The sequence below is a fragment of the Entelurus aequoreus genome, linkage group LG22, assembly GCF_033978785.1.
Source record: "Entelurus aequoreus isolate RoL-2023_Sb linkage group LG22, RoL_Eaeq_v1.1, whole genome shotgun sequence".
NCBI classification, from domain to species: Eukaryota; Metazoa; Chordata; class Actinopteri; order Syngnathiformes; family Syngnathidae; genus Entelurus; species Entelurus aequoreus.
The window spans coordinates 44,630,674-44,644,233 of record NC_084752.1 but is presented as its reverse complement, the minus strand read 5'-3'; the positions used below and the strand labels follow the sequence as shown (position 1 = coordinate 44,644,233).

General features: G+C 37.1%; 1 protein-coding gene across 1 annotated transcript in view; it reads right to left on the bottom strand.

The window, feature by feature from the left end:
* fbxw7 (F-box and WD repeat domain containing 7) overlaps positions 1–10,808 on the bottom strand; it is a 116,328-nt gene extending 105,520 nt beyond the window's left edge. Inside the window, exon 1 of the mRNA XM_062033444.1 lies at positions 10,468–10,808. Coding sequence (XP_061889428.1) covers positions 10,468–10,506 — 39 coding nt within the window. The 5' untranslated portion in view covers positions 10,507–10,808. The remainder of the gene's footprint in view (positions 1–10,467) is intronic.
* Positions 10,809–13,560: the final 2,752 nt, after the last annotated feature.

The following is a 13,560-nucleotide window of genomic DNA, read 5'->3' as shown; positions in this document are numbered from 1 at the left end:
GTTTTTTTATTATCTGTATCGTTTAGTTTTTTTTAATTAAATCAACATAAAAAACACAAGATACACTTACAATTAGTGCACCAACCCAAAAAACCTCCCTCCCCCATTTCTTTCTGTTATCAATATTCTGCTTCCTACATGATATATCAATATATATCAATACAGTCTGCAAGGGATACAGTCCGTAAGCACACATGATTGTGCGTGCTGCTGCTCCACTAATAGTACTAACCTTTAACACTTCATTTTACTCATTTTCATTAATTACTAGTTTCTATGTAACTGTTTTTATATTCTTTTACTTTCTTTTTTATTCAAGATAATGTTTTTAATTTAGTTATCTTATTTTATTATTATTTTTAAAAAAAGTACCATATCTTCACCATACCTGGTTGTCCAAATTAGGCATAATAATGTGTTAATTCCACGACTGCATATATCGGTATCGGTAATTAAAGAGTTGGACAATATCGGAATATCGGATATCGGCAAAAAGCCATTATCGGACATCCCTACTACTGTCTGATTCCAATCAATGCAAGTCATCACAATCATACCAACTTATATTCTTGTCTTCATGAAAGAAAGGAATGTTAAACATGCTTGTATTATCATGAAACACATTTCACTTGTTAACCTCTCTTTCATAAATAAATCAATATAAATTATAATTATTATTTTTTAATTATTATTATTATTACTATTTTATTTTTATTTTTTTTTAACACTGTGGCACTTTGAGGTTGTTTGCTCAACGTAAAGTGCTTTTTTACAAATAAAATCTATTATTATTATTATTATTAAATATATGAATGAGGTAGATCCCCTCCACTTGGTACATTGAAAAGTAGCTCGCCTGCAGAAAAAGTGTGGCCACCCCTGGATGACATCATATTAATTGTTTAGCGGCCCGCCACACATTCCGGAGATGCCATTGCAAAAATCAAAAAAACATTAAAAAAGTGGAATGAGGTGAAATCTAACTAGAAAACGTTGCAATGTTGATACAAAGCTGCCATGCAGGCTGTTTTTTTTATTTTGTCTATCTTTATTTTCCTTTTTTTGCCATTGCTCAAAAAACAAAAAAAGACACAAAATCAATAATAATGAATTATTGACATCTTCAAGGCTCCAATGACTTCAAATATTTCCCATTAAAATGTTTTATGTGGAAAAATATTGCATATATTGTGTGGTTGCCATATAAAAACATCCAAGTTTTCTTTGACAAAAGAGCATAAAACAAACAAAATAATAGTTCAAACGTAAAATGGACAGATGTATCTGAAGTTGATCTCGTAACTTAAGTGTTGAAAGTAGGGCTGCAACAACTAATCGATTAAAATCGATTATAAAAATAGTTGCCGATTATTTTAGTCATCGATTCGTTGGATCTATGCTATGTGCATGCGCAGAGGTTATTTTTTATTTATTTTTTTAATTAAATTTTTTTTTATTTTTTTTATTTTTTTTACTAAACCTTTATTTATAAACTGCAACATGTACAAACAGCTGAGAAACAATAATCAAAATAAGTATGGTGCCAGTATGCTGTTTTTTTTCAATAAAATACTGGATAGGATAGAAATGTAGTTTGTCTCTTTTATCCGATTATCAATCGATTAATCAAAGTAATAATCGACAGATTAATCGATTATCAAATTAATCGTTAGTTGCAGCCCTAGTTGAAAGTAAAACAAATAATAATAAAAATGTATCACTTCATGAGTGGGGTACCTTTTGGATCCCAAAGATATTTAGTGGGATTTTATTGATCTTTTCACTGTGATTAATCAAAAATAATAATGAAAATAAAATCAATGGTGTCATGCATTATTGATCTTTTCAGGGCTCCAATGACTTCACATCAAACATTGCTTTCTAAATGTTTTGGGCGGTGGGGGAAATACTGCATATTTCACTTTTACTATAAAAAACAAAGTTGTCTTTGACAGAAAAGGCATTTATAATAATAGGCAATAATTAGAGATGTCCGATAATATCGGCCGGCTGATATTATCGGCCGATAAATGCTTTAAAATGTAATATTGGAAATTATCGGTATCGTTTTTTTTATTATTGGTATCGTTTTTTGTTTTTTATTATCTATTTATTTTTATTTTTTATTAAATCCACATAAAAAACACAAGATACACTTACAATTAGTGCACCAACCCAAAAAACCTCCCTCCCCCCATTTCTTTCTGTTATCAATATTCTGCTTCCTACATTATATATCAATATATATCAATACAGTCTGCAAGGGATACAGTCCGTAAGCACACATGATTGTGCGTGCTGCTGCTCCACTAATAGTACTAACCTTTAACACTTCATTTTACTCATTTTCATTCATTACTAGTTTCTATGTAACTGATTTTATATTGTTTTACTTTCTTTTTTATTCAAGAAAATGTTTTTAATTTATTTATCTTATTTTATTTTATTAATTTAAAAAAAAAAGGACCTTATCTTCACCATACATGGTTGTCCAAATTAGGCATAATAATGTGTTAATTCCACAACTGTATACATCAGTATCGGTTGATATCGGTATCGGTAATTAAAGAGTTGGACAATATCGGAATATTGGATGTCGGCAAAAAGCCATTATCGGACATCCCTAGCAATAATCATTTGACTTGTTTTTAACATTTTAATGACTGAGACCCTTTACGGGCCCCAGGATCCCTAATTGTTAAAAAAAAAATCTATATATTTTGTTATGGTATGAAAATGAAAAATATCAAAATGTCCCCCGCATGCTTAAATTTTTCTCGTGTGCGGCCCTCAGTGGAAAAAGTTTGGACACCCCTGGTCTAGTCTCTTATGTGAATGAGCTAAATAATATTTGATATTTTACGCTAATGTGTTAATCATTTCACACATAAGTCGCTCCTGAGTATAAGTCGCACCCCCGCCCAAACTATGAAAAAAAACTGCCACTTATAGTCAGAAAAATACGGTAGTTACCTAGCACCAACCCAAGACAACACGCCGGATTGTAGTCAGCTGGAGGCGTGTCTTAATGAAATCAAACAATGGATGTCCGCTAACTTTTTGCAACTCAACGCTAAGAAAACGGAAATGCTGATTATCGGTCCTGCTCAACACCAACATCTATTTAATAATACCACCTTAACATTTGACAACCAAACGATTAAACAAGGCGACTCGGTAAAGAATCTGGGTATTATCTTCCACCCAACTCTCTCGTTTGAGTCACACCTTAAGAGTGTTACTAAAACGGCCTTCTTTCATCTCCGCAATATCGCTAAAATTTGTTCCATTTTGTCCACAAGCGATGCTGAGATCATTATCCATGCGTTCGTTACGTCTCGTCTCGATTACTGTAACATATTATTTTCGGGCCTCCCTATGTCTAGCATTAATAGATTACAGATGGTACAAAATGCGGCTGCTAGACTTTTGACAAAAACAAGAAAGTTTGATCATATTACGCCTATACTGGCTCACTTGCACTGGCTTCCTGTGCACTTAAGATGCGACTTTAAGGTTTTACTACTTACGTATAAAATATTACACGGTCAAGCTCCTGCCTATCTCGCCGATTGTATTGTACCATATGTCCCGGTAAGAAATCTGCGTTCAAAGAACTCCGGCTTGATTGATTACTATCAAGGTTTCGCTTCGACGAAGCAGATTGCACTTGCTTTAATTTGTGTTGGCTATCGGCATTTGAGAAAATGCCAACATTCGGTCGGTACATTTTTATGTGTGCAATTACTGCCTAATAGGGATGATACTCGAAACCGGTTTTCCCGGTTGTTTGATAAGAAAAGAACCGAGTCCTCGGACTCGAATCCCTTTTTGAGAACCGGTACCCGTTATCGAGACCACTATAGTAAAGGAAAAGAGTTGATTCTTTATTCGAATCCCGTCCCGACCAGAAATGCTCCGTGGGACATCACAAGAAATGACGTCACGTAGCTCAGTCATTAGGCGCAGATAGCGAATGCAGGAAAACAATGGACGGGAAAAAGCGCTCCAAGGTGTGATAAAGTTCAAAACAAAAGGTATAATCCAATGAATAACTTTACTGAGAGATTTGAGCAGGGTAAAACACATGACCAACACTTTTACCACCAACCGGAAACATAGCAACCAGGCTAGCAACGCACCTCCTTTACGGCAGCTGTCGCAACGTTCTTAAAACAACCGCAGCACATACATATATATACAACATATCTCCCTTTTTTAACTGTTGTTTTTCTTTCCTTGTAAACAAAACAAAATCACACTGTAGATGTGTTGTCTGTCTGATTATAAATAATGCAGACGAGGCGTGTTGGCTGAGTTCTTGACGTTTACTTTCACAGCGTGGCAACATGCAACACTTTTCGGGGCTACCGCGCATGCTCGTCACTCCCGTTGCATGCTGGGTAGTGTAGTTGTTATATTCTCTAGCTCATAACATTTTTCCCCCTATAAAGAAATAATGTTAACTCAATAAAGTGTATTTCTTTTTTTTAGCCTTAACTTTTCATTTATTAGCATTGTAACCACATTTGCAAACAACTTTTCTCTTCATAGAATGTTCTTTCGATAAAGAAATAAAGTGCAAAAATGTCAAAGCGTCATAACAAACAGTTATGTTCCAATAGCAGCAGAAGTGCACTTTTTGGAGAGCGGTATTATTTCCAGTTTTGTGCCCAAGGGACTGATTTTATTTAACACTATATTATTATTTATACACCTATAGTGATCACAGAGACAGGTTGTTTTTGTGTTACTGTATATATTTGTTTCTCTGAAAAATCCCACTTAATATACTTTGGGTAACAACAGTCAATATTTATTTATTTTATTTTATTTTTTTAGGGGGGGTAACAGTCAATATTTATTTATTTATTAGATTTTATTTCTTTATTATATAATAAAAGTGAGCTTTTGTTAAACCAAATATTGTGTGTTTTTTTCCATATACAACAACCTATCTGGACTAATCGGCTCGAACTCGATAATTCCTTATCAAACATCATCCCTACTGCCTAACATTTGATTTGAATTCACAGATGTTCACTGATAGCTCGCTTACCACCAGTGCCATCCACATCACAGTTTGACAATCGGCACACTTTTCCATACGGCAAACCTTATTGTGCTCGTCTATAATCCGCAGTTCACAAAGCAGAGGGAGAAAGAGATTACATGTACAAAAACGCCGACAGATGTAGCCCGAATGTCCTCCAAAGAAAGGAGGCGTGTTTCTTTAACACGTCTCAGTGTGTGTGTGTGTGTGTGTGTGTGTGTGTGTGTGTGTGTGTAGGGGTTAGGGGGTATTTGTGTTTGTGGTGGAGATCAGGCTCCACAAACTGAGCGCCTTGTTCTTCAAGTGGTGATCTCACAGCAATGGCAGTTCCAAAGGGGTGTGTGTGTACTGTATGTGTGTGTGTGTGTTTTGTATTGAAGCGGCAGAGAGAAAAGGCGTGTTCGGCGGGAAGAGGAGAGAGTGTGTGAGTGTGTGTGAGGGAACATCAAAGAAAATAAGAGGCGTTGAAGAAAAAATATACAACAAGCCTCTTCTTGTGTGTGTGTGTGTGTGTGTGTGTGTGTGTGTGTGTGTGTGTGTGTGTGTGTGTGTGTGTGTGTGAAAGAAGAATGTTTGCAAATGGACTAATGAGTGCTTCCGCCGCAGCCTTCTTTTCATTGCCTATCTGGCGCCCCAACGCACGACAGATGGACGGACGGATGGATGCTGGCGGGAAAAAGTTGCGGGTATTTTTAAAGACAGCCGTCACTCACGCATGATCGGTCTCGACAGACAGCGGCAACATCCCGCCAACATATACTGGGTTTTACCATTTATTGTCATTTTCAAAAATGGATGCTCTGCAGGGCGGGCCAGCTCCACATATTACTGCGCTTGCCTTCATGTTGGTGTTCCACGGCCGCCTTGAAGGATGCCCTACCTCACACGGGCTGACACAGTGACCCATTATCTGGGGTCCCAGCCCGGGGGCACATGCAAAATGTCACAGGGGGGGGGGGTGACGGAGGTGGGAGAGTCCAACGGGCAACAGATCACATGCAAGACAAGTGCAGACAAATTGAAGCCCAAAGGACAAGCAGTAGAAAATGGATGGATGGATGGAGTTTTGGGGACTATCTATGACTGTATTAGTGCAGGCCTGAGCATTTATTTTCACTCGGGGGCCACATTTAGAGAAAAAAATGTGTCTGGGGGCCGGTATATCTATCTATCTATGTATATATTGGTCGGAGGGGCCGTAGGCGCAAATTGGCTGCCACGCTTCCGTCAGTCTACCCCAGGGCAGCTGTGGCTACGAAAGTAGCTTACCACCACCAGGTGTGAATGAATGATGGGTTTTTAACATGTAAAGCGACTTTGGGTACTTAGAAAAGCGCTATATAAATCCCAGGTATTATTATTATTATTATATATATTGTATATACTGTATTAGGGCTGCAACTAACGATTAATTTGATAATCGATTAATCTTTCGATTATTACTTCGATTAATCGATTAATAATCGGATAAAAGAGGCCAACTACATTTCTATCCTTTCCAGTGTTTTATTGAAAAAAAAACAGCATACTGGCACCATACTCTTTTTGATTATTGTTTCTTAGCTGTTTGTACATGTTGCAGTTTATAAATAAAGGTTTATTTAAAAAAAAAAAAAAAAAAAAAAAAAAAAAAATTAAATTAAAAAAAAATAATAATAAAGCCTCTGCGCATGCGCATAGCATAGATCCAACGAATAGATGACTAAATTAATCGGCAACTATTTTTATAATCGATTTTAATCGATTTAATCGATTAGTTGTTGCAGCCCTATACTGTATATATATATAAATATGCGCACGCACACGCACACACACACACACACACACACACACACACACACACACACACACACACACACACACACACACACACACACACACACACACACACACACACACACACACACACACACACACACAAGCTGTGAAAATGTGCTGTACAGTATGTGTGTTTGGGTCCTAACACTAATACACAACCTCACAATAATGTCTGATTGAAAGCTAAAAACGTTATGACAGACCCGCCTTAAAAAAACGGGATGGAATTTTACACTTTTCTACTGAATGAGACACCCAGAAAGTTCATGACAATAATGTGGGATTTACAATATTAACTATGACACATAAAACACTGAATATTGACAACATATGAACGTCGACCCTCTTTTCCTTCTCGATCTACATTTACAATCAAGCGAAACAAAACGAAAATGCCACAAACACGGCGAAATATGAACGGGAAGAGTAAAAAAAAAAACCCCACCTACAATCTGATATGTCAGTTTTATTGCAGAACTTTGTTGTGAAATTCTCCTTCCACGTCTGTCCCTGACACCCACATTTCAGGCTCTAGATCAGTGGTTCTTAACCTGGGTTGGATGGAACCCTAGGGGTTCGGTGAGTCGGGCTCAGGGGTTCGGCGGAGGTCAAAACACACCCGACTCATCGTGTAAATAAAAACTTCTCCCTATCGGCGTGTTACGGACACGGCAACAGCAGAAGTCAGACTGATTTGCAGGTGTGTCATTTGTTGTGAGTTTATGCACTGTGTTGGTTTTGTTGTTTGAACAAGGTGATGTTCATGCATGGTTCATTTTGTAAACCAGTTTTTGGTAACACTTTAGTATGGGGAACATATTCACCATTAATTAGTTGCTTATTAACATGCAAATTAGTAACATATTGGCTCTTAACTAGTCATTATTAAGTACTTATTAATGCCTTATTCGGCATGGCCTTATTATAACACTAACCCTCTAACCCTGACCCTAACCCTAACCAAATAACTGTAAAATAAGTCTTTGTTACTTAGAATATGTTCCTCATACTAAAGTGTTACCAAAAACATATAACTTTGTCTTGAATTTGAAAAAAAAAAACATTTTATTTGTCACTAAAGAAGGGTTGGGTGAATGCGCATATGAAACTGGTGGGGTTCGGTACCTCCAGCAAGGTTAAGAACTAGGGATGTCCGATAATGGCTTTTTGCCGATATCCGATATTCCGATATTGTCCAACTCTTTAATTACCGATACCGATATCAACTGATACCGATATCAACCGATATATACAGTCGTGGAATTAACACATTATTATGCCTAATTTGGACAACCAGGTATGGTGAAGATAAGGTCCTTTTTAAAAAAAATAATAAAATAAGATAACTAAAATAAAACATTTTCTTGAATAAAAAAGAAAGTAAAACAATATAAAAACAGTTACATAGAAACTAGTAATGAATGAAAATGAGTAAAATGAAGTGTTAAAGGTTAGTACTATTAGTGGAGCAGCAGCACGCACAATCATGTGTGCTTACGGACTGTATCCCTTGCAGACTGTATTGATATATATTGATATATAATGTAGGAAGCCGATTATTTGGGTTGGTGCACTAATTGTAAGTGTATCTTGTGTTTTTTATGTTGATTTAATAAAAAAAACCAAAAAAAAACAAACAAAAAAACGATACCAATAATAAAAAAAAACGACACCGATAATTTCCGATATTACATTTTAAAGCATTTATCGGCCGATAATATCGGCAGGCCGATATTATCGGACATCTCTAATTTTTATATCTTTTTTTCCATATAGTTCAAGAAAGACCACAACAAATGAGCAATATTTTGCACTGTTATACAATTTAATAAATCAGAAACTGATGACATAGTGCTGTATTTTACTTCTTTATTTTTTTTTTTTTAACCAAAAATGCTTTGCTCTGATTAGGGGGTACTTGAATTAAAAAAATGTTTATAGTGGGTACATCACTGAAAAAAGGTTGAGAACCACAGACTTAGAATATGTTCCCCTAGTCTCCAAATAACTCTAAATTAAGTCTTTGTTACTTAGAATATGTTCCCCATACTAAAGTGTTACCAAAAATATATAACTTTGTCTTGAATTTGAAAAAAAAAAAAGTTTTTTATTTTTCACTAAAGAAGGGTTGGGTGAATGCGCATATGAAACTGGTGGGGATCGCTACCTCCAACAAGGTTAAGAACTAGGGATGTCCGATAATGGCTTTTTGCCGATATCCGATATTCCGATATTGTCCAACTCTTTAATTACCGATACCGATATCAACCGATATATGCAGTCGTGGAATTAACACATTATTATGCCTAATTTGGACAACCAGGTATGGTGAAGATAAGGTACTTTTTAAAAAAAATAATAAAATAAGATAACTAAATTAAAACATTTTCTTGAATACTAAAGAAAGTAAAACAATATAAAAACACTTACATAGAAACTAGTAATTAATGAAAATGAGTCAAATGAAGTGTTAAAGGTTAGTACTATTAGTGGAGCAGCAGCACGCACAATCATGTGTGCTTACGGACTGTATCCCTTGCAGACTGTATTGATATATATTGATATATATTGTAGGAACCAGAATATTGATAACAGAAAGAAATGGGGGAGGGAGGTTTTTTGGGTTGGTGCACTAATTGTAAGTGTATCTTGTGTTTTTTATGTTGATTTAATAAAAAAAAAAAATTAAAAAAACGATAGATAACAAAAAAACCGATACCGATAATTTCCCATATTACATTTTAACGCATTTATCGGCCGATAATATCGGACATCCCTATTAAGAACCACTGCTCTAGAAACACTCTGTGGAAACCATCCCCACCCACAGTGCTTGGTGCCTCGTGGCTTACATTACCATAGAAACTAATTACATGACCATATTAACTAATTAGATGTGGGCTCTGTACCGAGGATGTCGTTGTGGCTTGTGCAGCCCTTTGAGACACTTGGGATTTAGGGCTATAGAAATAAACATTGATTGATTGATTAGATGACCACAGTAACTAATTCAATGACCATAGTAACTAATTAGATGACCATAGTAACTAATTAAATGACCATAATAACTAATTAAATGACCATAGTAGCTAATTAAATGACCATAGTAACTAATTAGATGACCATAACAACTAGTATATCATGCAAAAGCGCAGATTCCAAGCATAGAAAGACTTAGTATAGTAGAAGACTTCCGGTCATTATAAAAGATGAGTGCACATCATAATGGCAGCTACACTTTACATCTTAAAGATATAAAGATATTATTTGGGAATGTCCGGCGGGCCAGATTGAAAAGCTCAACGTGCCACATGTGGCCCCCGCGCCTTAGTTTGCCCAGCTTTGCATTAGTGCTACACCATTTGACATGTTCGGGGAGTAGTAAATGTTAATGAAGTATTTGATGTGAAATAGGATGCTAGATATGGTATTAAAGGCCCAGGCTGTCCCTGGAGGTGTGCAGCACGCCGCTATGTCCTCCTCCGCAGTGACCGAACACCCTGCCCCGCGTTCCATCCTCATCATCATCACCATACTAATACAAAGAGCAAGAGGAGGGGAACACAATGCGGCGGGATCGCGTCTTTTTTACTCACTTTGTAGAAAATCATCTTCAAAGTGCCGTAGAACCCCATGGTGGTGGGAGAAGGCGGCCGGTGATGGTCCTCGGCGACGCGGGGTGAGATGTGGCTAAACTGCGGGGGCAGCTAGATCCGACGCCGCCTCTGGTGTGAGCATGCTGGGGGGGGGGGAGGAGGCACGTCACCGGACAGGCGGGCGCTTATATCCCCCGCGAGTGTGGCGGAAAAAAAGGCGAAAAGCGGAGAGCCAGAACACGCTCCGCCGCCGGAGGTTGTGGTGCGTGTGGAAGGCAGAGAGCGAGTGAAGTGAGGGGAGGGGAGGAGCAGCGAGCAGAGTCCTGCTCACTCCGCCTCTTCCTCCGCCAGGACGTGACAGCCCCCCCCAGTGGAGAGGAATGGTGCAGCTCCCACACTTGTTGCTGCTCCACACCAACTACCAAGTCATGCACCACGCCCAACACCCGGGTCCATACATGCACCGCTCATGTCGATATCACAGGCAGTATCAGTATCGACTACAAACTATAGAGCAGGGGTCAGCAACCTTTTTGAAAGCAAGAGCTACTTCTTGGGTAGTGATTAATGCGAAGGGCTACCAGTTTGATACACACTTCAATAAATTGCCAGAAATAGCCAATTTGCTCAATTTACCTTTAACTCTATGTTATTATTTATAATTAATGATATTTACACTTAATTGAACGGTTTAAAAGAGGAGAAAACACGAAAAAAAAATGACAATTACATTTTGAAACATAGTTTATCTTCAATTTCGACTCTTTAAAATTCAAAATTCAACCGAAAAAAAAGAAGAGAAAAACTAGCGAATTCGAATCTTTTTGAAAAAATTAAAAAAAAGAATTTATGGAACATCATTAGTCATTTTTCCTGATTAAGATTAATTTTAGAATTTTGATGACATGTTTTAAAATAGGTTAAAATCCAATCTGCACTTTGTTAGAATATATAACAAATTGGACCAAGCTATATTTCTAACAAAGACAAATCATTATTTCTTCTACATTTTCCATGACAAAATTTTTTAAAGAAATTAAAAAGACTTTGAAATAAGATTTAAATTTGATTCTACAGATTTTCTAGATTTGCCAGAATATTTTTTTGGAATTTTAAATCATAATAAGTTTGAAGAAATATTTCACAAATATTCTTCGTCAAGAAATTAGAAACTAAAATGAAGAATTAAATTAAAATGTATTTATTATTCTTTACAATAAAAAAATATATATATTTGAACATTGATTTAAATTGTCAGGAAAGAAGAGGAAGGAATTTAAAAGGTAAAAAGGTATTCGTGTTTAAAAATCCTAAAATCATTTTTAAGGTTGCATTTTTTCTCTAAAATTGTCTTTCTGAAAGTTATAAGAAGCAAAGTAAAAAAATAAATGAATTTATTTAAACAAGTGAAGACCAAGTCTTTAAAATATTTTCTTGGATTTTCAAATTCTATTTGAGTTTTGTCTCTATTAGAATTAAAAATGTCGGGCAAAGTGAGACCAGCTTGCTAGTAAATAAAAAAAAATAAAAAAAATAGAGGCAGCTCACTGGTAAGTGCTGCTATTTGAGCTATTTTTAGAACAGGCCAGCGGGCTACTCATCTGGTCCTTACGGGCTACCTGGTGCCCGCGGGCACCGCGTTGGTGACCCCTGATATAGAGTGATATAGTGTTGTCCTGATGCCAATATTTTAAAGTTAAAGTTTGCTATCCATACACTTGGATAAAACGGAATCCATCCTACAAACCCCGTTTCCATATGAGTTGGGAAATTGTGTTAGATGTAAATATAAACGGAATACAATGATTTGCTAATCCTTTTCAAGCCATATTCAGTTGAATATGCTACAAAAGACAACATATTTCATGTTCAAACTGATAAAAAAATTTTTTTTTGCAAATCATTAACTTTAGAATTTGATGGCAGCAACATGTGACAAAGAAGTTGGGAAAGGTGGCAATAAATACTGATAAAGTTGAGGAATGCTCATCAAACACTTATTTGGAACATCCCACAGGTGTGCAGGCAAATTGGGAACAGGTGGGTGCCATGATTGGGTGTAAAAGTAGATTCCATGAAATGCTCAGTCATTCACAAACAAGGATGGGGCGAGGGTCACCACTTTGTCAACAAATGCCTGAGCAAATTGTTGAACAGTTTAAGAACAACCTTTCTCAAGCAGCTATTGCAAGGAATTTAGGGATTTCACCATCTACGCTCCGTAATATCATCAAAGGGTTCAGAGAATGTGGAGAAATCACTGCACGTAAGCAGCTAAGCCCGTGACCTTCCATCCCTCAGGCTGTACTGCATCAACAAGCCACATCAGTGTGTAAAGGATATCACCACATGGGCTCAGGAACACTTCGAAACCCACTGTCAGTAACTACAGTTGGTCGCTACATCTGTAAGTGCAAGTTAAAACTCTCCTATGCAAGGCGAAAACCGTTTATCAACAACACCCAGAAACGCCGTCGGCTTCGCTGGGCCTGAGCTCATCTAAGATGGACTGATACAAAGTGGAAAAGTGTTCTGTGGTCTGACGAGTCCACATTTCAAATTGTTTTTGGAAACTGTGGACGTCAAAGAGGAAAAGAACCATCCGGATTGTTCTAGGGTGAAAGTGTAAAAGGCAGCATGTGTGATGGTATGGGGGTGTATTAGTGCCCAAGACATGGGTAACTTACACATCTGTGAAGGCACCATTAATGCTGAAAGGTACATACAGGTTTTGGAGCAACATATGTTGCCATCCAAGCAACGTTACCATGGACGCCCCTGCTTATTTCAGCAAGACAATGCCAAGCCACATGTTACAACAGCGTGGCTTCATAGTAAAAGAATGCGGGTACTAGACTGGCCTGCCTGTAGTCCAGACATTGAAAATGTGTGGCACCTAAAATAGCAGAAGGGAGACTGTTGAACAACTTAAGCTGTACATCAAGCAAGAATGGGAAAGAATTCCACTTCAAAAATGTGTCTCCTCAGTTCCCAAACCTTTACTGAGTGTTGTTAAAAGGAAAGGCCATGTAACACAGTGGTGAACATGCCCTTTCCCAACTACTTTGGCACGTGTTGCAGCCATGAAATTCT